This window comes from Hemiscyllium ocellatum, chromosome 8 (assembly GCF_020745735.1).
Source record: "Hemiscyllium ocellatum isolate sHemOce1 chromosome 8, sHemOce1.pat.X.cur, whole genome shotgun sequence".
NCBI lineage: Eukaryota > Metazoa > Chordata > Chondrichthyes > Orectolobiformes > Hemiscylliidae > Hemiscyllium > Hemiscyllium ocellatum.
In genome coordinates, this window is record NC_083408.1 from 47,008,374 (window position 1) to 47,033,437 (window position 25,064).

At 41.4% G+C, this 25,064-nt stretch overlaps 1 protein-coding gene across 2 annotated transcripts in view; it reads left to right on the forward strand.

Moving 5' to 3' along the window:
* The window catches only part of fmn1 (formin 1), a 376,573-nt gene that overhangs the window by 14,427 nt on the left and 337,082 nt on the right, over nt 1-25,064 (forward strand). The window contains exons 2-3 of one of the 2 annotated variants that reach the window (XM_060828913.1): nt 3,072-5,152; nt 13,470-13,636. In XM_060828913.1, coding sequence (XP_060684896.1) covers nt 3,193-5,152; nt 13,470-13,636 — 2,127 coding nt within the window. In that variant the 5' untranslated portion in view covers nt 3,072-3,192. The remainder of the gene's footprint in view (nt 1-3,071; nt 5,153-13,469; nt 13,637-25,064) is intronic. The other variant, XM_060828914.1, reaches the window with a different exon arrangement.

The window sequence follows — 25,064 nt, forward strand, 5'->3', positions numbered from 1 at the left end:
TAAAACCTGCCCAATTTTCTACCGAGCGCTGGCGTAATGTCATCAGATTGAATGACTAATGCAACTTTAACATTAACTCTGTCAGAATCATTACCTTATACAAGATTTTGTGAACGTTATTTTCCTTCTGGTTAGAATAATGTAACAACTTTTCCAAATATGTATTTTGAAAAGACACATTTTGTCACTGCTTTTCAACTTGCACTCATCATGATATTTCACAATTCAAGGTGAAAGCCAACATTTATACTGCTCATTGGTTGGTAAGTGGAGTCTGGTAAAGGTGTTACCATGCAGAATACATAGTTGATGGTTAACAATTTGAAATTTAAACCAGGCAGGTTGATTTTAATTGATGAAGGCATTGCCCTGAAAAATGAACCAGCGAATGGCTGTCACCTATTTTGTTGAATTGAACCAGGGAGTGAGTGCACATCTCCAGGGAGAACCAAGCCCTGATATTCATCTGAACCTTAACCTTAACTGTAGTATTAGTCTCTTGAATTTTCTTTGCAGATAAATGCTTTCCTTGCTAACTCATATGGCTGACTCATAACATTATCCGGCAGACCTATAATCTCATGAATGCAAATCAGGAAAGATAACCATTGTTGCAACAAATTCTTCCTTCCATGCAGAATTTTGTACTTCTGAACGAGACAATTTCTTCGTTTTTAAAGATGTCATAAATCTCTGAATGTTAATCTAAATTCTGTGGCTTTCTTTGCAGCTCATCTCCATTTTGTTTAAGCAGTTCTTTACTCTTAACCTTCCTAAACATCTGAATTGTTCAATTTATTCATTAGGTTGGATGTTTTTGTTCTCTGTAGTTGCTTTTCTGGTGAATAATATATTATCAAAAGCTTAGTTGTTACTGGAGAGGGATTGTTGCTCCTGCAAATGTGTTGCTGGTCAAAGCACAGCAGGCCAGGCAGCATCTCAGGAATAGAGAATTCGACGTTTCGAGCATAAGCCCTTCATCAGGAATAAGAGAGAGAGAGCCAAGCAGGCTAAGATAAAAGGTAGGGAGGAGGGACTAGGGGGAGGGGCAATGGAGGTGGGATAGGTGGAAGGAGGTCAAGGTGAGGGTGATAGGCCGGAGTGGTGCTCAACTACCTCCATTTTGGTCACCTGACACTAATACCTCTGTTTTAAGAGACAATAGATTGAAATATTCTTTAGTGATGATTAAGACTGGTGGAACTGTGTCCCATTCTTGTAAAATCTTAACTTCCTTCCTGTTCTAGATGATATTCTTGTGACAAATGGATAGGAATAATTATGGATGATCTTAATCGACATGTAATCTGGAAAATCAGATTGGTTGTAGCAAACTTGACAAGTTTTTTAGATCATCCGTCAAAAGCATTCTTAGAGTAGAAATCAATCATAGAGCAGGCTCTGTTAGATCTGGTACTTGCTATTGTGTTATGTGATAGGATTCGTTAATTAATCTCCGTGAAGATACATCTCTGTGTCAGCAATCAGTTTGAAAGGGAAAACAGTGAGTCTAAGACTAGCATTTTAAAGCTAAGGGCAATGGTGTATGCATGAAAGCTGAGCTAGATGAAGTGAATTCTGCTCGGTGCTTTGGGACAAGCTTGTTGTCGCTTTTAATATCTTGGCAGATGCTTCTCACTGACTTCTTAGCAGACAAAAAACTGCAGATGCTGGAATTCAAGGTAGACTAGCAAGAGGCTGGAAGAACACAACAAGCCAGGCAGCATTAGGAGGTGGAGAAGGGTACACCCAAAACATTGACTTTGCCACCTCCTGATTCTGCCTGGCTTGCTGTGTTCTTCCAGCCTCCTGCTTATCTACCTTCCAAGTGTTTTGCTCATTAATTTGAGAAATGACTTGTTCTCGAGACTGACTATTCAAGTGGACTCATCATTCCTATCATTGCTCCTTGATGGGTTGTCCATCTGGGAGTTTAAACAGGCCCTGTATGCATGTTGTCTTCTCTAACAGGATTTCTATATAACCAGTTCAGAATAAAAGTGTGATGAGATTCATACTGTTGGTCTTCCCTGCCACAATATAGCTTATACTGACCAAGATGATGTTGTATATTATCTGGGTCTTCATTAAAACTCCTAAATGTGAAAGGATATCCAAGAGCGACTCAGTCCTTGATCTAACCTATTGTGAAATAGTATGAGCAAAACATCAGTCTGATGCAATATGTGTAAAAATACATTGATGTAGTCATATGAGGAAAAGGCTACAATTTGTCAGCTCACAATCATAATAATTCCTGTAAAATGGAAGACGAGACATTGCCTTGCAATAAAAAATATCTGGAGCACACTGACACATTGTTCCCAGTGTGTTGTACTGACAATTGAATATCAAATGGGAAAGGGAATGTTTTCCAAAACTAACACTCCGACTTCTTTATCCAAGCAAAATTAGGAGCTCATAAGATTGTGTGCCATAGATAGGGTGGATAGGAAGGTATTTGTTCCATTAGTAGAGGGGTCAATAGTCAGTTGTATAGATGTAAGCTCAGAGGTAGAAGGCCTCAGTGGATGGTGGGAGTGTGGAATGTGCAGTGTTCACACACTGCTTGAAAGGGTAGATGAGTCAAAAACTCTCAATATTTAATTGGTATTCAAATATTCACTTGAGTTGGAATAGTTTCTAGGGAGATGTACCAAATGCTGGAAAATCGGGTTTGTGAAGTCAGATCTTTGTTGACCAGTGCAGACATGATGGGCCAAATGGCATCCTTCTGCACTCTTAAGTGTTCATGTCTAGTATGTACAACATATTGCCACTCTCCACAATTATTGATCTTTTAATCAATAATGCCCATTGTTTTAGCTGAAGAAAGGTTATTGTTGCTGTTTTTACTTATATGGCTGTGGCCATTTCATATTGATATTATTATCCTTGGAGATCGGCATCTGGCTTACATTTCACTCAGTATCACACCCAAATATGAAATACCATGTAGAAAGTGCACCAAAAATATAAATGTATGGTAATTCAAGACTGAAACCTATGTCCAGCTTTGAATGATAATGGTGATTACTGCAGTAAAATATGTTATTCAATTCTTTTTCTAGGAGCCTGACGCAGCAAGGATGGAAATCAAGTTTTCAATGGAGCCTAATTATCTCTCAATTTGTATTAGTGAGACCTTTCAAACTCTAATCACTTAAATTAAATCAGTAAATAGCCTTGTACATGATGGAAGACACTCACACGACCCAACTATTGCATAAACCTATCAAAGAACGCTGCTTCATCAGCTTCTATTGCCCTGGGGGAGAAGCCAGATGGACTCCGTACAAGTGCAGTATTCTACTAGATGGCTCAATGAAATGTATTGCAAAGTACAAGCAAGCGAAGGAGGAGCCAGAGATCGGGAAACAGAAAGGCTTGCACTCTGACAACACTGGCTACATTCAAAAGCAAACTTCCACAGCTAACACTGTGAGAAAACTCTGTGCAGGCTCCTTGCGTCCAGTTGAAAAGCTACCATTATTCCCTGATGTGTTAAGTAGAAGGCCAGCTTTCAATCCACCTTCAAAAATGGGAAATCAGGATGGAAAATTTGAAGATGCTCAAGAGACCGAAAGTAAGCAGAATGAGCGGGGACAAGACTGTGGTGCACTGGATCTACAGCATTCTTGGTCTTCTGAGCGAAAGAAAAGTGATGGCAAAATTAAAAAGCTGAAAAAGATTGGCAGAAGAAAAGAGAACACCGAGGAATCTGCATGTAAAGCTGTAAAAAATAAAAAAATTGTGGAATCGGAATCTTCTGTTGTAGGTGCAAAAGAAATATCAGTGCTGAGAGATGAGATGCGCACAAATAGCTCTGTAAGCAATTCTCCTAATTCAGTTAATTATAGCAAAAGCAAAACTCTCCAGCCAGCCATGGACGACATTGACATGCTGTCGGGAATGAAAAGAACTACGTCAGAGGTACTGAGAGGAAACTCGAATTTTCAGGAAAACACCGGAATAACTGGTTTAAATACTGGTTCCGACTTTAAATCAGAGTGCAATGATGAGTTTATCACTGAAGATTTAGTGACCAGTAATAACAGTTTATTGGATGACTTACAAGATACCATAAAACTCCTGCAAGACCAGCATGATGATGTCTTTCAAAGCAAGCAGATGGCCGAGAAGTTACCAGAGATCTGTATGCCTTCGAGAAGTTTACCTTCGGATGACCAGCATCACTGCAAAGTTGGAGCAACTCCTGAGGAAGCAATAGCCACAGTGGTTACCAAAATACATGATGCAGGAATGGTTGTGCAAAACGTTGTTCCAGCTATTTTAAGATCAGAAGAAAGTATAAGCCATGAACATTTTGCAGATGAACCAGTGCAAAGTTGTGTTGAGGAACAGAACATTTCCACAGTGGTTACTGAAATGCAGAGTGAAAGACCCGCGGTTTGCCATGTTGTCACGGTACCTGTGGTAGACGTGGAACGCAAGACCGCTGTGGTGTGTGACCAACAGTCAGATAGCGATAGAAACGTATTTAAATATGATGGGGGAGAAATGCCAATGGTTGTAGACTCCGAGCCATTCACTGGATGTGTCAACAAACATCTGATCAGTGTTATTGAGAATGATCAGTTTTATGAAGCAGGTGAATGGCACAGAGTGGAAAAGGGCGGGTTGCATGCAAGTGGAACTAATTGGACTTGTGACAACAAAAAACTGTTCAGGGATGGTGCACTAGACATAAAAGAAAAACTGTTTTCAATTCCACTTCAGTCTGTAGATGGAATTTCGTTGGATGACACTTTGAAGGAAGACAACAAAACTGTTTCTCTACCATTACTGATAGCAGTTACTAATGTTTGTAATAGTCCATGCCCTACTAATAATGCTCAGCATCATGTGTCACCTGTTGCATCTCCTTTGACATCTGGATTACCTAGTCCTCAACACCATCACAGGATACTCCCGTTACCTGTATTGGAAACCGAACAGAAAACCTCACAAGAGGACTGCTCAAAGCCGTATACATCCATTCATAACTGTACTGCATTGAAAGAAACAGAAGTGGGACAAAATAACACTTCCTTCCAAGTTTTGCACCAAAATCTCAGCAACACTGATGAAAGGTTTCAGCAGCAAGACTATATGGAACAAGATGTATTCGGTCAGTATCAGGCAGTACGAGGTTGGTCAAAACATTTTTTGGAAATTTATAGAATTGCTTCATTTTGACTATTATACATTTTTTGTGAGATTTATTTTATGTAATTATGAAAACAAGTGGAAGCCTGGTACAGGAAATTGAGAAGATGTATTGTTAGAATTCCACGTAATTTTGTAGTCCTCACTGCCAATCCTCATAGATTGCTTTAATGTTTCTATGAATTAAGTAAAATGTAACATTCATGATATGTAAACCTCTATGTGCAACCAATACAGATTTCCCCAGTTAATTTCTCTAGGGTGGGTTGCGCATGCTCAGTTTTGGTTGGGTCCTTGAGTTGACCACCACAGGTTTTTTTTTATAATGTGGCAAGTAGATGGTGCCGAATAGAGGACTTCCCCAACTGGATTTTCTTAGTTCACATGTCTTATGGGTAATCACCTGAATACTTGGATAAACCAGCCTTCAGGTTCTTGTTAGGAACTAGAGTTCCTTGTGACCTTCATGATGGAGAGGTGACTAGACACTTCTGCAATTGGTTCTCTTTGTCTTCCTACATTTTTGTCTCTCTCTCTTACACACACACACACACACACACACACACACACACACACACACACACACACACACACCTCAATCATAAATAGAACTGCTTTCTTTGAGGTTTGGCTGCTTGTGATGTCCCCAGTTATGGTGCTTTGTTTTCCACCACTGTGACCCACCTGGAGACCTTGCCAAGATGCACTGAAACTCTGGTATTTGTTCAAGTAGATGACTTGACTCCGGATACCCGGTCAGAAGAGGAGGTCAGCTGTTACTGCAGAAGATCCAAAATAGTTTTTTTTTAGGTTCTTGTTGTCTGTCTCATTACCCTAACAATTTTCTATGTTCAACAGACTGTAGCATCCCTTGGAAGTGTTGGCATCAGTGAGTGCACATGATTCAGTAGGATGAATGTCTTGTGATGAGTTTTTGCATCTCATTCATTCTTGTAATGGGAAAGCTTCACATAGCAAAACAAAGCTCCCTTTGATCACCATGGACGGGAGAAAATTGAAACTGTCTGTGATTTGACTTGCATTTATATTGAGATACTGTCTGGTACAACACCATTTTTACAAGTGTCAATGTTTTAGCTGAAATAACATTTGCATGGTACTTTTTTCATTTATAGCCTTCATGAGACAGCAATTTTTAATTGCTTAGCTGCGCTCACCAAATTCACCCCACAGATACAGATTTATGGTGTCTTAATAAAAAAGTATTTTAATTGGTATCCTTTCACAGCATGAAGTGCCTTGAAAGAGTACAGTTATTTAGTTCAGCAACATGTGATTCAGTGGGCATCCATGTGAGGCAAATTGGTATAAAGAAGTAGTAGATTAGCACTTCATGCTGATTTGTTTATTAACTCATTCATGTTTGAAGAGTCTGGAAAGAGTTTAATTAGAGTCTAATTATTTGTGTCATTGTACCACATATTTTCTGCCGACAATTTATCTATTCTATGGCACTGCTCAGTTTCAATCCTATGGTGTAGCATTACATAGTGATTATCCATATATTTTGATTTCCGATTTAACTTTCCGGGAAGACATGCTTCGAGAGCATAGGGTCTTACATAGGGTCATACAGATGTACAGCATGGAAACAGACCCTTCGATCCAACTTGACTATGCCGACCAGATATCCCAACCTAATCTAGTCCCATTTGCCAGCACTTGGCCCAAATCACTCTAAACCCTTCCTATGCATATACCCATCCAGATGCCTTTTAATTGTGGCAATCGTTCCAGCCTCCACCAATTTCCCCTAGCAGTTCATTCCACACACGCACCAGCGTCTGTGAAAAAAAGTTTCCCTTTCCATCCCTCTTATATCTTTCTCCTCTCACCTTAAACCTATAGTTCTGGACTCTTTCTACCCCCCACCCACCCCAGGGTAGAGACTTTGTCTATTTATCCTATGCATGCCCCTCATGATTTTATAAACCTCTAAGGTCACCCCTCAGCCTTCAACGCTGTCAGGGAAAACAGCCCCAGCCTGTTCAGCTTCTCCCCTTAGCTCAAATTCTCCAATCTTGGCAATATGCTTGTAAATCGTTTCTGAACCCTTTCAAGCTTCACAACATCCTCTTGATAGGAAGGAGGCCAGAATTGCACACCATATTCTAAAAGTGGCCGAACCAATGTCCTATACAGCCACAACATGACCACCCAACTCCTAGACTTAATACTCTGACCCATAAAGGAAAACATACCAAACACCGCATTCACTTTCCTGACATGATAGGTAATAAAAAATAATAAAATTGAAGAGGAGTGAGTAGATTTCGAATGGCCAAAGTAATTAACTTGATAAATGGAGGGAGTCTCATGATCTGTTCTGAATTCTGTTGACTGCAAGACTAGTGGCTTGATTGTTTAAAAATAAAAAAAAACACAATTGCTGAGATTGTTCTTAGTCAATGTTGTTTTTAATTTTTGTCACTAAGTGTCTTGAAACCCTACCCATTAACTTTTTTTAAAAGGATATTTATATTGGAACAGGTAGGATGACTCTAATCTAAAGAGCCCAATATTAAGAAAACAAAAGCTGGGAGAAAGATAGAGGACTAATAATGAGCTAAACAGAATTCAAGACAGTGAGTATAAAGTTGAGGATCATACAATATGAATATGGGAGGAAATAATTGGTGTTTGACAATAACTGAGATTGAGGAGTTTGCAAGCATCAGAGTAATATTTGTTAGAAGTTTGAGGTGATCTTTCATCAGACTTGGCAGAGACGCTCTATGATTCAACCTTAAACTCTGATTAAAATGAAATACATTTTGGCTTCTTTTAAAGAGTTGGATTCATGATCATTTCCTTGAGGAATTGAATTATCAGCATAAAGTGACCAGTTACATTGAAGCACCTTCTTAAAAATAGATTGAAAAGTGATGAATGAAAAATCTTGTTTAAAACTTCCCGCCTGTTACCTGACAAGTGCAGTGTACCTGACTCTTGAAAAGTACAGTGTTAAAATTTCAGTATTTTGATATTGTATTTGATACAGTACAACATGGCCCATTGAATTATGTTTTCTTTTTTTAAATATTATTTTCACAAACCAATCATGAAGCTTAGTGATAAATCAGTTGTAGATTTCATGGATCGCACAAGATCTTTTTTTGTCAAATTTAAAATGAGAATTCAAAAATTAAAATAGTTTAGAACTTTTTTTTTGAGCAAGATCTATTTGTAACAGGTGGCGGCTGAATTCATTTTAAAAATATTTTTAATCAGCTGGTTCAGATATGTCTTGACATGGAGCAGGTGGGACTTGAACCTGGAGCTTGACGAGACCTCCTCTATCCATATTTTATCCGTAATGCTGTGTCACAAAATAAAAATGGAGCATTGTTTTGCATGTGTCAGTATTATTAATCAAATCAAGCCACATTGTTGAAGAGAGAAGTAAAATTACTGCTTCATGATCTCTACTGTATAACCTGGAAGTACGTTTGAGGTGTATCCAGTTTTAGCCAAGTGCAGAGATGGACAAGATGTGGGTGCAAGGAGAAATGTTCTAATGAAGTTGACCATGATTAATACACAGCATCTTTCACTTGGGCACTTGATGTTATTTGTGCTTAGTTGTGTGAAGATGGTGGACATTATCTGGGATTTAAATGCTGCAATAAGAAAAGTGTTTTTTTTGTGTGTGTATATTGGTAGCCAGCAGACCCAGCTTCAAGTCCTACCTTACTGGTTTATTTGAAAATATCTTGTTCCACTGGCAGGAACAGAGCATGAATGTTACTAAAAATACATGCTCTAAAACAAGTAAATTTGTGCTGCAGTGTCCTTACCTCTGAGCCAGGAGGCCTGGGTTCAAGTCCTAGCTGCTCTGGAGGTGTGTAGTAATATCTCTGAACAGGGTAATTAGAAAATATCTGAATAGAGAGGTGCAGCTGTAATATGGAAGAGGTAATTGGACACATAGACATTTAGGGCTCAAAGAGGCATTTCACCTCATTCTCTTTGTGCAGGCTGAAAATAAAGCTATGCCCTTCTATCAGGCCACTGCTGGTTGTGCCATAGCATTCTAACTGAGGGGTGAGGATCATTTGCAAAGAGTTCCATTTTCACCCATCAACTTGAAACCAAAAACACTGCTATAACAGATTGAAACTTTTTGGGTGTATTACCCTGGACCTGGTCTAAAGGTTTCTCCTTATATTCTGAATATTAATGGCAGAGACAAAATTGCATATTGTTCTGCTATAACTGCACCTTCTATTAAAGTCGGAGCAATGCTACATATTCTTGACAGACTGCTCAGCACCTCTCCTTACAGCCTTTCCTGGTTGTGGGGGGAACAGGACAAAAGTACCTCTTGAAGCCACAGCATGGTCACATCTGGCAGTCCTTTGAACTGGAGTTTGTCTCAGGTAATTGATCCCTCAATTGGGCCCTACCACATGCATTACTTTGGGGATATTGATCAAATCTCCCTACACAACAATGTTGACTTTGATTTTTATACATTATTACCCAATAATACTACAAACTTGATTGATTGTTATTGCCAATGAGTCCCAGATAGAAGTTACTTTTTTTTTAAAATCCCTAACAATGTCAAATGCAATTACCACAATGCTTGCCACATAAAAAAATCTATGCCATTACTTTAATAGTTGATAAATAATAAAGCTATTACATTATTTAAATATTGTGTATATTCCCAGAGAGATGTTTCACAGTTCATAATGCAGTGCGCTACATAATTAAACCAATTTGGAATATCATTACTGCTGTCATTGGCAGTATGATCATTGATCTGTGCTCTTTTAAGTGAAGCTATCTGTCCGGCATGCTTAAAACAATTACAAATGTGCATTCTAATTCGTAGACGAGAAACCAATGAGAATTAACAACATATCATTTAATATTCAGATATAAACACCTCCAGGATCAAGTGGTGTAAGAACTGTCAAGTTTTCTCCAAAGCATACCAGTGATTTTTTTAGCATTTTTCATTAGTTACTAAGGGTTAAATGGATTTCCCTTTAATTGTTTCTAACTATAGTGTATTTTGAGCCCATCACAACACTGGAAACATTGGTGTTTTTCCATAGTCTCTCTATAGAGGGCAGCATTTGTTTACTTTTACTCAATTTGGTGCAGTACATCCAGGCTGCATTCGGTGATCCAGATCAGTGACACTATTGTGTGTATCTTCTTAAAACAAGGAGTCATTACAGTGAAGAAAGAGGCTATCCATTCCATCAAGTGCATGCTGGCAATCCCACTCATTCCCCTGCTATATCCCTATTTCAAGTGTCCATTCAATTTCCTTTTGAATCACTGTGCCTCTGCTTACACCATCCTTACAGAACTATTGGTGGCACCACTGTGCAAAAAGGAAGTTTTTCCTCACCCATCCCTGCAACTCTTACACAAACCCATAGGCTTGTCCCTCAGCCTTGACTCTTATGGCACCCATGAGGGCTTACTTTTCTTGGCTTACTTTATCTGAACCAATCACAATTTTGTCTCCGTCTATCAAATCTCCACTTAGATGCCTTAGAACATAGAAGGATACAGCGCAGTACAGGCCCTTCGGCCCTCGATGTTGCGCTGACCGAATCCTACCTAGCCTATACTAGCCCAATAACTTCCAAATGCCTATCCAATGCCCGCTTAAATGACCATAAAGAAGGAGAGTTCACCACTGATACGGGCAGGGCATTCCATGAACTCACAACCCGCTGTGTGAAGAATCTACCCCTAACATCTGTCCTATACCTACCACCCCTTAATTTAAAGCTATGTCCCCTAGTAACACCTGACTCCATTAGCGGTAAAAGGTTCTTAGTATCTACCCTATCTAAACCCCTAATCATCTTATACACTTCTATCAGATCTCCCCTAAACCTTCTCTTCTCCAATGAGAACAGCCCCAAGTGCCTCAGCCTTTCCTCATAAGATTTTCCTACCATTCCAGGCAACATCCTGGTAAACCTCCTCTGCACTCGTTCTAAAGCTTCCACATCCTTCCTATAGTATGGCGACCAAAACTGCACACAATACTCCAGATGAGGCCGCACCAGAGTCTTATACAACTGCAACATGACCTCAGGACTCCGGAACTCAATTCCTCTGCCAATAAAGCCCAGTACACCATATGCCTTCCTCACAGCACTATTTACCTGGGTGGCAACTTTCAGAGATCTGTGTACATGGACACCAAGATCCCTCTGCTCATCCACACTACCAAGTAGCCTACCATTAGCCCAGTAATCCATCATCTTGTTATTCCTACCAAAGTGAACGACTTCGCACTTAGCTACATTGAATTCCATTTGCCACATTTCCGCCCAGCTCTGCAACTTATCTATATCCCGCTGTAACTTACCACTTCCTTCCTCACTATCCACAACTCCACCGACCTTTGTTCCAAGAAAATCATTGGCTTCTTCGATCTAAAATTGAAGGCAAAATCAAGCAGTCTTCAGGACCCAAACATCATCTTCCTGCTCTCAACTTGTATGTTTATGTGACAGTGATTGAACAACCATGTAAGAGTAGCTATCAAAGGGCAGCATGGCCATTATAAATTGTTGGCAATTGTCAGATTAATTGCCCAATGAAATGTTGCTACTAGCAGGATATGTAGAGAGTGATTTGGGATGTGGTATAAGAGTGAAAGGAAATATCAAAACAAACTCCAAATTGGAGAGTCCATTGTTTCAAAGAGCCCTATCAGAAATTAGAATTTAGTGTGAAAAAAGTGACTATACTTAATTTTCTAAAAGTATTAAAATACTTAAATGTTTAAAAAGAAACTAAGCTCCTCTTAAATTGAAAGAAACTTTATTTTCAAAAAACATCTTCATTGTATTTGACTGCCTCCTATGCAATTGGCATGCAGCAGATTGAGAGTATATTGATCACCGCTGGGTATGTCCAATTAGCCAGGGACTAATGTATACGTGCTTAAAGGGGGTTGGTATTTTAATTGTGTGAAGTGTCGCAGACAGTCCAGAACTATATGATATAGGTTTAGAGTGAGAGGAAAAATTTAAGAGAACTAAGGGGCAACTTTTTCATGCAGAGGGTAGTGTGTCCGGAATGAGCTGCCAAAGGAAGTGGTGGACACTGATACAATTACAATATTTAAAAGGTATTTGATGGGTATATGAACAAGAAGGATATGGGCCAAGTGCTGGAAAATAGGACTAGATGAGGTTAGGATATCTGGTTAGCAGGGATGAGTTAGGCAGAAAGGTCTGTTTCTGTGCTGTGCATCTCTATGACTCTATGCCAATAAACTGGCTTGGGACCTGCATGAAATGTCATCACCTCTGAGCTAGAGTTGTATACATCAGATAGTTCCAACTCCTTTTGGAAGTTGAATAGTTAACCAAGAACAGTTCTTTTGTAAAATAGATGGCATGGTTTCAGACTAATTTCTCCTCTGCTGGCTTCGATTTGTGAGTTTGTCCCTGATCCTTTGGCTAGGAAGACTCCTGGCCTAGGTGTCTGCCCAAAAAACAATGCTTTTAAGAGGTATCAAAATCATTTTTGAAGAGTCGCTTTAAATCAACTAATGAATCATTTTACTGCCCTGCACAAAATTAAATTACTTATTGAAATAACTGCACAGAGGCTTGTATCTTGTCGCCAAGTCATGTGTTCTTTACGTGTTGACTGTAATTTCAGGGACTCCGTGAGGACACCATTGTGCCAGTCATGTTATTCAGTACTTCCACCACCAGAAAAAACACCCATGTGGCCAGAGAGCCAGTAACAAGCAGAGCCCAGTTGGGAAATGCTTCCATGAAAAAAAAAATGAAGGGGAGGCCAGGAATTAAATCAAAATAGAGTTGAAGGGGAAATGAAACAGCGTGCACACTGTGGTGTTCACCTCTCCCTGGTAGGAACAGCAAAGCTGACATTTTCTGCAGTTTCCATGATTGTCAACCCTGCTGGGATGGTCTGAACTCCAATTCTATCATAAATTGTGAAATGGAATTTACTAAATCTAATAAATTTAGCAGCATCAAAAATGTATCATATGAAACTACTGGATTATCATTATGAAAACCAACTGGTCCACTGGTGTCCTTCAGTGAAGGACTTGCTATCTCTCTCTCATGTCATCCACATTTGTCTCCGTTATTTAATAATATAGCCAACTCTCCTCTGACTTCAGGGCAACCAGATAAGAAATACTTGCCAATGCTGTTGCAAGATAGCACCAAGTTTAAAACCAAAGAAATGTGCAAGTTCAGGTTTATAGTGTATTTTGTTTAAAGACTTAAACTGCAAGCTTCTTTGTTTTTCAGAGAAGACTTTTCTAAAGCAGCAATATACTGACCTAGCAGAAAATGGATCACCGGTGGAAAGAGATTGGACAAACACCAGGCCACAATATTTGGATCTTCAGCTATTTTCTATGGATGGAGAAAATATTGATACAAATACTCAAACATTCTGTTACATGGAAGGTTATGTAAGTTACAAATTAGAATTATTTAAAAAAATTTTTTTTTTGTGGATGAAGTTTTAAGGATGTCTTTGAATTTAGACAATTGTGAAAGATCAGTTTCAAGTCCTGATCCTTCTAGTAAAGACTATTTGTTTAGGTTGCTGAGAATTGTTTTAAATGTGTTTCAATATTTAATAATTAATATTTGCTATCTGGTTATAATTAATAGTACTTGTATTTAGTTACAAATGTCCTACACACATTTGTAAGTCCAAAAAGTAGTTGTATAATTTACTCCAAGACTACATATTTAGGTAAACATTTTGTGTGGGCTACTACATAGCATTGTATTGTTTTCACAATTACTTTGCAAAGTGGTTTTGAATGCTCATGAGTATCTGTGAAGCCTGTATGCAGAAAGGCAAAAGGGACCTAGGTGTTCTCTCAATGAGAAGCAAAAAGTTAGCATTCAGGTTCAGCAAGTAATTAAGACAATGGAATTTTAGCATTTTGCTGGAAGGCATTGGAGTTTTAAAAATAGCCAAGTGTTGTTATAGCTGTACAGGGTGTTGGTGAGGCTGCACCTGGAGTACCATGTATATGTTTGGTCCCCGTATTTAAGAAATGATGTACTAGCATGCAAAAGGGATTCATGAGTCAAATTTTTCTGAGGTAGACCTATCAGGAATGGCTAAATAATTTAGGCCTCAATTCACAAGAGTTTAGAAGAATATGGAGTGATCCAGTTAAAATCTGAGATTCTGAGAAGGCTTGACAGATTGGATTTTAAGATGCTTCCACCTTTAAAACTGGGATGCAAAGAAATTTCATCTCTTTGAGGGTAGCGAATGTCTGCAAGTCTGTACCTTAGGGAATCCTGGAGGCCAGATCACTGAAAGTATTTAAAATTTTTGAAATATCAGGGATTTGAGGACTACGATGAGCTGATAAGAAAGGAGTTGAAACTCATTTCAGCAATTATATTGTAGAACAGCTGGTCAGGCCTGAGGGACTGAATGGTGCACTTCTGCTTGTATTTCTAATGTAAGTCTGGTGCAAGGTTTGAAATTTTCTCATACCCCACAGAGTCAGAAAGACTGGGTAGCTGTGGCATATTAGGTAAAAAACAATGACTGCAGATGCTGGAAACCAGATTCTGGATTAGTGGTGCTGGAAAATCATAGCAGTTCAGGCAGCATCTGAGGAACAGTAAAATTGATTCCTGATGAAGGGCTTTTGCCTGAAATGTCAATTTTATTGCTCCTCTGCTGCTTGAACTGCTGTGCTTTTCCAGCACCACTAATCCAGAAGCTGTGGCATATTGAAAATCACATGTTTGCATTTTCTACGGCAGTTTTTCACTTATAAGATAGCTTGTGCAATAGTGGTCAGTTTTCTGTGTTGAGCTTTACCTGGAGCCCCACTCTGACATGATGGTTTCTGCCATATTTGCTGCTGGGGAAGACTGTAGGCTGATACGGTGCATGATTTGGCGGGCCTCCATTTTCTCTGCCAGCTGTGAATTCAGTCTCTGCTCACCTCTTCCATTACCCTCTCTAACAGTCCAGTCTTCACAAAGTCACAGCCATCAGCGACTGTCTCCCAGTTTTCTGCGGAGATGTCTGCAATGCTCATTTCTCACTTGCCCCAGTAGCAGAGGTGTAGATACTCAGGAGGTCGTGACTCAGTAGTCAGTTTACTATGCAAGTCTCTGGGTATATTGCTGGTGTTTATCCAATGAATGTGGCTGAGCCAGTGCAGATATTAGTGACTTGGCAATGAGTGATGGCATGCTGCTGGGAATAGTTTGCTCTGGGATCTCTGAGGTGGTGATCTCCTCCTGCCAAGAGGTGCTGAGTATAAAACTGAGACAGCAAAGATGGAAACCTTTCAGCCTTTTCATCACTCTGGTATATATTTTTTTCTTTTTTCTTTCTTCTTTTCTCCAGGAAGATAGGAAAACACCCGGGTGGGACACTCCTGTTTTTTTTATTCTTTTTTTTAATTAACCCCCACATTACCGCCTAACTGCAGTAGTGCTTAATTTTCCCCAGCACCCATGGTGTGTGTGTGCAGGTGTGAGACACAGTGAGAGACACAAGTTGCACAAATCTTTATTCAATTTCCACCACCAGGAAGAAAGGAAACACCCGAGTGGCCTGTGACAAGCAGTGCCCTTCACATCAAAGGGCAATGCTGTGTGATCAAAACAGTGAAGGGGAGTGCAGGGACTAAATCAAAATAGAGTTGGAGGGGGAAATGATGCACTCCATTCACTGCGGTGCCCACCTCTCCCTGAACAACTCCAGGGTGTTGGTGGACACCGTGTGCTCCTTCTCCAAGGACTCCCGGGCTCTAACATAACCGCGGAAGAGGGGCAGGCAGTATCACCTATATGTTGTATAGGTCACTTCACTGGAGAGCAGCGTATTGAGGATACATGCATGGCAAAGTTCCTGTTCAGGTTCCTGTACTCTCTGATTACACTCTGGATCTGATTTATGCATTTATTTTTTTATCAGCCATTAAAAGGGAGTATTGGATTTCTGCTTTCACCTGGGTCTGTCACTAGGCATCAACAATAAGCAGAAGAACAACCAAAAAGAACTGTGGATGCTAGAAATCAGAAACAAAATCAGAAATTACTGGATAATCTCTAGGTCTGGCAGCATCTGTGGAGAGAAAGCAGAGATAATGTTGCAGGTCCAGTGACTTCCTTGTCAGACAGAATAAATGCTCATTCTGAACAAGGGTCACTGGACCCAAAATACTAACTTTGCTTTCTCTCCACCAAAGCTGCCAGATCTGCTGAGTTTTTCTAGCAATTTCTAATTTTTGTTTATAAACATTAACTAACACTGCTTTGTTGGAGAGGATTCTCTGGCATGCATAGAATCCGGACTGCTTTTCTTTCTCTTCCCTCCTAGGCCAGTTGCATTTCTCTTCCACATTAAAGTTTATCTTGATGGTCAAATATTTCACTGCAGACCAGCAATTAACAGGGAGTAAAATAATAAACAATGCAGTTACTCAATGAGGCTGCACAGCCTGTATGGAGTATTATGGACCCTGACTCCCTGAAAGTGAGCTAACAGGCCTAGCATTAGGTACTATCGAGGTGAAAGTCTCTCCTTGATCTGATTTAGTTCCCTGATGGCTGTGAAATGATGGCAGGCTAATGTGGCCAAGTACTGTCTAACTGGGAGAGCAGTGTCACCACCATTACTTCAAATTCTGGCTCATGTTGGGTAACCTGGATGAGTGCTTCAGAATAATTATAGGTAAATTACCTATTCCATTCTAACGTGTTACATGTACAAATAATATCAGCACGCAAGTACCTTCAGAATACTTACAAAGGTGATTAATGCCTAGCTTTCAATAACCTAATGAAAACAGCAATAACTTAATTATCTGCACATTCATGAACTTTGGAATGAGATGAACTATCATACTCCATCTTCAGGTTCTGTAGGGAAAGAATTTAGTAGAGTTGAATTCGCACACTTTGTGCAAAGTTAGTTATTAATTTGATTGGAGTTATTTATTGTCATATGTGTCTTGTAAAATACAGTGAAAAAATATTGCATAGTGTTGCCAGTCTTTGGCACCCTCTTAAAGCACAAAAAAAAACAAAACATGGAATATAAGGACAGAAAAATGAAGAGTGTTGAACATTGCAGTCCTTCTTAAGTGCATGGCCATTGGCCTGGTGGCCAGGCACTTTTCCCCTTCACAGTCCAGCTGCTGCTGCTGGAATGCAAGTCACTGCTGTTCTCCATCTCACCACTGTGTCCTCACTGGATGGGCAGCCCACCATCTGCCCTCATTCCTTCTGCCCTATTGTTGCTAATTTCTCCTAGATTGAGCTAAAGAGTGATCGAATGGAGTCAAAGTGGGTAATACAGCAGGTTGTGCTGGTGTAGATGAGAGAAAAGTTGGAGAGTTACCCAAAGTGAATAAGTAGACAGCACAGGGGGCATGATGCATTGAGGGTGGGTGAGAATGGAGTGAGAGCAGATGTTGCATTCCATAGTGAGGGTGGTAAAGCAGGACTGAAAATGTGTTGCTGGAAAAGCGCAGCAGGTCAGGCAGCATCCAAGGAGCAGGAGAATCGATGTTTCAGGTATAAGCCCTTCTTCAGGAATGAGAGTCTCTGAAGAAGGGCTCATGCCCGAAACGTTGATTCTCCTGCTCGTTGGATGCTGTCTGACCTGCTGTGCTTTTCCAGCAACACATTTCAGCTCTGATCTCCAGCATCCGCAGTCCTCACTTTCTCTCCTGGTAGAGCAGAAGCCTTGGTGGGAGATGGGTGCAGTAGCAGAGATAGGGTGAGGTAGCAGCAGGAAGATGGTGGCCAATGCAGATGCACTGACCCAATCTCTAATCTGTCACTGCTGTGAGTCCATTTCGGCTCTGCCTCGCTGACTCAGTGACTGCTGAGTCTTATCCTGGGCCCAAGCCATGAATCTGCACTGGACACGCTAGCTCCCGGAAACCTGAACTCCCCTCCACCTACAGCCACGGATTCTTACTGCCACTGTTGCTGTCACCGCAACCCAGTCCCCTTCACCAAAAGGTGAATAAAAACAAAGAGAAGAGAGAAAAGAAAACCGACAAGCCCCAGGCTCCGATCACTAATCTATCACCATCTCAACGGAAATGTAAAAGGATTGTCTAGGCACAGGGTTTGTTCCAGATACCTTGTTCATGTAAACTGTCTCCTAGCCCTAAGTGCCTGACTACGCCAGCATATAGTCATAGAGATGTACAGCACGGAAACAGACCCTTCAGTCCAACCCGACCATGCTGACCAGATATCCCGACCCAATCAAGTCTCATCTGCCAGCACCCAGCCCATATCCCTCCAAACCCTTCCTATTCATATACCCATCCAAATGGCTCTTAAATATTACAATTGTACGAGCCTCCACCACTTCCTCTGGCAGCTCATTCCATACCCATACTACCCTCTGCGTGGAAAACGTTGTCCCTTAGGTCTCTTTTATATCTTTTCCCCTCTCACCCTAAACCTATGCACTCTAGTTCTGGACTCCCAGGGAAAAGACTTTGTGTATTTATCCTATCCATGCCCCTCATAATTTTGTAAACCTCTATAAGGTCACCCCTCAGTCTCCGACGCTCTGGGGAAAACCGTCCCAGCCTGTTCAGCCACACTGGAAGAAACAGTGCAGCTCAGTAAGAGTTTGGTCACCTTTGGGTCCAAATATTGACTTTGTCAAATTTCATGTAGATTCTCTTTCTCTTTCCTTGAGGCCCTATAAGGGTTCTCAGCATATCGTCACAAACTTACCTCATTCACAAACCTGACCAGTGGTATTGCTCTTCACCCATGTTAGCCTGATTCAACGACTTGCCATATTCAAAAATAACTTAATGTGTTGCTGGAAAAATGCAGCAGGTCAGGCAGCATCAAAAGAGCAGGAGAATCGATGTTTCGGGCATAAGCCCTTCTTCAGGAATCCATTGATGCTGCCTGACCTGCTGAGCTTTTCCAGCAACACCTTTTTAAGCTATGATCTCCAGCATCTGCAGTCCTCACTTTCTCCTAGTATCCAAAATAACTCCCCACTGCCAGGATACCCCAGAAGAGACCAGCATCCCTGGTGCCATGTTTAAAAGCCCATGGTACACACAGACAAGCATTGTCAGTCCAGAGACACCTTGCACGGTGACTACATTTGTCCTGGGCATGTCCGAGAAGTGGAAATGTTTTGGCCCACTTTGTGGACAGGGAACTGGAGATTCTGGGGGTCAGCTTAATGCAAAAGAAGGCCGACCCTTTCCCCTAGGACCAGCATGGAGACTCCGCCATCAGATCCTGCCAGCCTACCTGAGGTTGCCACTCCTGTCCATGCAGTCTCTGCCATCTGACTGAATGCACAGCACTGTATGAACAAGGTCAGTGACCTTCTTCACTCTGCCAGGGTAAGTGTCACTGTCTTCCTTCTGCTACCTCTCCCACCTCTCACCAGGGCTCCTGCTCTACCATCCACACCTATGGAATGCAACACCTGCTCTCTCACTCTATTCCCACCCACCCCAACGCACCATGCCCCCTCTGCTGCCTACTTATTCACTTTGAGTAACTCTCTAACTTTTCTCTCATCTGCATCAGCAAAACCTGCTGTATCACCCACTTTGACCCTATTCAGTCACTTTCTCTAGCTCATTCCAGGGGAAAGGGCAGAAGGAGCAAGGGCAGGTGGTGGGCTGCCCATCCTTCAACTTTTTATCCCTTGCAAGGGAACAGACCCTGACCGTGCCAGCTCTGAGAAGCATGACCATGTCCAAGCTCCCGGACTGATATCACTGGCTGGCTGCCCGTGATATCCCAAATGAAGGCTGCGTTGCTTGGCATGACTACACTGCTGATAACCATGGCAAGCTTCAAGTCTGTACTAATAGCATAGTAAAACAAAAGTATTACAAGCTTGGAGACTCCAGTGGACGGGTTAAAGGGCAAGACAGGGCCTATTTACTATGAACATTCAGGTGCGCTCAGTGAGTGAATGTGAAGATGAAGCCTTGTTCAGTCCATGGGCTGGGTGCAGGTCCCGGTGTCTGAAGTATTCTTGCTGCAACATTTTAATGTTAGCTGCCCAATGTGCAGCATTTAAAGTGTAACAGCATCTGGCAGTGGATAGGAGGGTTGGCATGAGGGTTCGGAGGGACTGGTAGGTGTCAGATACCAGCATCAGTATATGTGGAGTGCGTGTGACAGGTGCCCTGGAGAATGCCCAGAGGGAATGCTAAGTTTTTTCCAGAGGCAGGCAGCAAGCTGCAGTCACCAAGTACCTGTTTTGACTTTCATGTCAGGAAATCTCCGCATCTCAATTCCTTGCAGCAGGTGACAGCATATTAATGTGGTGAGGTTTGGTATGAATGCAATTGTTAACCAGCAATAAATCTGAAAAATTGCAAGCCAGACTCTTGGCGTGACACCAGGAACATAGTTAGAAATTGCAGTCAAAATGGCCTTTAGTAGAGTGATATGTACTTGATGTCAGATTTGGGAGTTTAAAGAGTTTAAGGGTTACTGCACATTATATCTGCCATAAATGCTGCTGGCTGCGAATCTTATCAAATTGAATGGATCAGTTGGAGAGACAGTTAGAAGCGGTGAGGAATTTGCAACAACAACAGTATGTGATGGATGGCAGTTATAGGAAGGGGGGAAAAGTCTCAGATACAGTCACATAGATAGGTTAACTCCAGGAAAGGTAAGAGGTAGGCAGCTAGTGCAGGAATCTTTTGTGGATATACCCATTTCAAACAGGTATGCTGTTTTGGAAAATGTAGGGTGTGATGGATTCTCAGGGGAAGGTAGCACAAACAGCCAAGTTTCTGGTATTGAGACTGGCTCTAATGCAACGAGTGGTACGTTGGGTTCCAAGCGATCGATTGTGTTAGTGGATTCTGTAGTTCGAGGTACAGACAGACATTTCTGTGGCCAGCAATGAAAAAGCAGAATGGTGTGTTGCTTCCCTGGTGCCAGGATCAATGATCCCTCAGAGGGTGCAGAATGTTCTCATGGGCGAGAGGGTCCAGCAAGAGGCCGTTGTCCACATTGGAACCAATGACAAAGGAAGGGAAAAGGTTTAGATTCTGAAGGGAGATTACAGAGAGCTAGGCTGAAATTTTAAAAAGGAGGACCTCAAGGGTAGTAATATCTGGATTACTCCCAGTGCTACGAGCTAGTGAGGGCAGGAATAGGAGGATAGAGCAGATGAATGCATGGCTGAGGAGCTGGTATTTGGGAGAAGGATTCATATTTTTGGATCATTGGAATCTTTTTTGGGGGTAGAAGTAACCTGTACGAGAAGGACGGATTGCACTTGAATTCTGATGGGAATAATATATTGGCAGGGAGATTTGCTCGAGATGCTCTAGAGGATCTGGTAAGGTTGGGGGGGGGGACCCAGGGAGATAGTGAGGAAAGAGATCAATCTGAGACCGGTACAGTTGAGAACAGAAGCGAGTCAAACAGTCAGGGCAGGCAGGGACCAGGTAGGACTAATAAATTAAACTGCATTTATTTCAATGCAAGAGGCCTAACCTGGAAGGCAGATGAACTCCGGGCATGGGTAGGAATGTGGGACTGGGATATCATAGCAATTATAGAAACATGGCTCAAGGATGGACAGGACTGGCAGCTTAATGTTCCAGGATACAAATGCTACAGGAAGGATAGAAAGGGAGGCAAGAGAGGAGAGGGAGTGGCATTTTTGATTGGGGATAGCATTACAGCTGTGCTGAGGGAGGATATTCCCAGAAATACATCCAGGGAAGTTATTTGGGTGGAACTGAGAAATAAGAAAGGGATGATCACCTGATTGGGATTGTATTTTCAACTCTGGTCTCCAGCATCTACAGTCCTCGCTTCCTCCATTGTATTTTCGACCCCCTAAAAGTCAGGGAAATTGGGAAACAAACTTGTAAGGAGATCTCCGCTATCTGTAAGAATGATAGGGTAGTTATGGTAGGGGATTTTAACTTTCCAAACATCGACTGGCATTGTGTTAAGGGTTTAGATGGACAGGAATTTGTGTGTACAAGACAACTTTCTGATTCAGTATGTCGATGTACCAACTAGAGAAGGTGCAAAACTTGACCTACTCTTGGGAAATAAGGCAGCGCAGGTGACTGTGTCAGTGGGGGACCACGTTGGGGCCAGTGACCATAATTCTATTAGATTTAAAATAATGATGGAAAAGGATAGACTAGATCTAAAAGTAGAAGTTCTAAATTGGAGAAAGGCCAATTTTGATGATATTAGGCAAGAACTTTCAAAAGCTGATGGGGGCAGATGTTCGCAGATAAAGGGATGGCTAGAAAATGGGAAGCCTTCAGAAATGAGATAACAAGAATCCAGAGACAGTATATTCCTGTCAGGGTGAAAGGGAAGGCTGGTAGGTATAGGGAATGCTGGATGACTAAAGAAATTGAGGGTTTGGTTAAGAAAAAGAAGGAAGCATATGTCAGGTATAGACAGGATAGATCGAGTGAATCCTTAGAGTATAAACGAAGTAGGAGTATACTTAAGAGGGAAATCAGGAGGGCAAAAAGGGGACATGAGATAGCTTTGGCAAATAGAATTAAAGAGAATCCAAAGAGTTTTTACAAACACATTAAGGACAAAAGTGTTAATCAGAGAATAGGGCCCCTCAGTTCAGCAAGGTGGCCTTTGTAAGGAGCTGCAGAAAATGGGGCAGACACTAAATGAGTATTTTGCATCAGTATTTACTGTGGAAAAGAATATGGAAGATATAGACTGTAGGGAAATAGATGGTGACATCTTGCAAAATGTCCAGATTACAGAGGAGGAAGTGCTGGATGTCTTGAAACGGTTAAAGGTGGATAAATCCCCAGGACCTGATCAGGTGTACCCTAGAACTGTGGGAAGCTAGAGAAGTGATTGGGCCTTTTGCTGAGATATCTGTATCGTTGATAGTCACAGGTAAGGTGTCAGAAAACTGGAGGTTGGCAAACGTGGTGCCACTGTTTAAGAAGGGTGGTAAGGACAAGCCTGGTAACTATAGACCAGTGAGCCTGACGTCGGTGGTGGGCAAGTTATTGGAGGGAATCCTGAGGAACAGGATGTACATGTATTTGGAAAGGCAAGTACTGATTAGGGATAGTAAGTATGGCGTTGTGTGGGACATCATGTCTCTCAAACTTAATTGCGTTTTTGAGGAAATAAGAGGATTGATGAGGGCAGAGTGATAGATGTGATCTATATAGACTTCAGTAAGGTGTTCGACAAGGTTCCCCATGGGAAAATTAGATTTCATGGAGTACAGGGAGAACTAGCCATTTGGATACAGAACTGGCTCAAAGGTAGAAGACAGAGGGTGGTGGTGGCGGGTTGTTTTTCAGACTGGAGGCCTGTGACCAGTGGAGTGCCACAAGGATCGGTGCTGTATCTTCTACTTTTTTGTCATTTACATAAATGATTTGGATGTGAGCATAAGTGGTACAGTTAATAAGTTTGCAGATGACACCAAAATTGGAGGTGTAGTGGACAGCGAAGAGGGTGGCCTCAGATGACAACAGGATTTTGACCAGAGGGGCTAATGGGCTGAGAGGTGGCAGTTGGGAGTTAAATGCGAGGTGCTGCATTTTGAGAAAGCAAATCTTAGCAGGATTTACACACTTAATGGTAAGGTCCTAGGGAATGTTGCTGAACAAAGAGACCTTGGAGTGCAGGTTCATAGCTCCTTGAAAGCGGAGTAGCAGGTAGATAGGATAGTGAAGAAGGTGTTTAGTATGCTTTCCTTTATTGGTCAGAGTATTGAGTACAGGAGTTGGGAGGTCATGTTGCAGCTGTACAGGACATTGTTTAGGCCACTGTTGGAATATTGCATGCAATTCTGGTCTCTTTCCTTTTGAAAAGATGTTGTGAAACTTGTAAATCTTTTCTGAACTCTTTCAAGGATGTTGCTAGGTTTGGAGGATTTGAGCTATAGGGAGAGGCTGAACAGGCTGGGGCTGTTTTCTCTGGAGTGTCAGAGCCTGAGGGGTTACCTGATAGAGGTTTACAAAATTGAGGGTCATGGATCGGGTAAATAGGCAAAGTCTTTTACCTGGGATCAGGGAGTCCATAACTAGAGGGCATAGGTTTAAGGTGAGAGAGGAAAGATATAAAAAATACCTAAGGGGCAACTTTTTCACAGAGGGTGGTACAGCTGCCAGAGGAAGTGGTGGAGGATGGTACAATTGCAACATTTTAAGAGGCATTTGAATGGGTATGGATGGATATGGGCCAGGTGCTGGCAGATGGGACTAGATTGGGTTGAGATATCTGGTCAGCATGGATGAGTTAGACCGAAGGCTCTGTTTCCATGCTCTTCATCTCTGACTCTGTGCTCCTGAAATTGGGATAGGAATCACTTGACCTCTTGCACAATTTCCCAGATTTCACGCTGTAGCCCACATTGTCCATGTCATAACAAAATTCAGCCCCTTGTGCTGGTAAAATATTACAACTGTTTCACATTTATTGCTTGGAGGTTTTATGCAAATACAGCTTGCTGTATTTATTGAGTGCTAGTTGGTGAATTAAAATAAAATGTTTTTCCAAGGTCAAATTATTCTAACTTTAACACTACATCTTCTTTCTTCACTCACTGAAGTAAATGCACTTCTGTAAATTCTGTTTACATAGACTCAGAATCATTAGTAAGCTTGGTTTAAATCTGATGGGAGATATCATCAAAATGGAAGAGTACGTTTCCTGCTGTGACTGTTCACTCTGTAAACATTTGGATGTTTACTTTGCTTCATTTTGCAATCCCATTCTCAGCAAATCGTAATTGATTAGTTTTAGTGCTGGGGTCAAGTCGTTTTAAAGAAATGGAGCAGCTCTTCCTGGTGTGTGGAAGTCTGTTTGGATTTCTTCAGCCTAGTACAATATCTGAAGTGATAACAG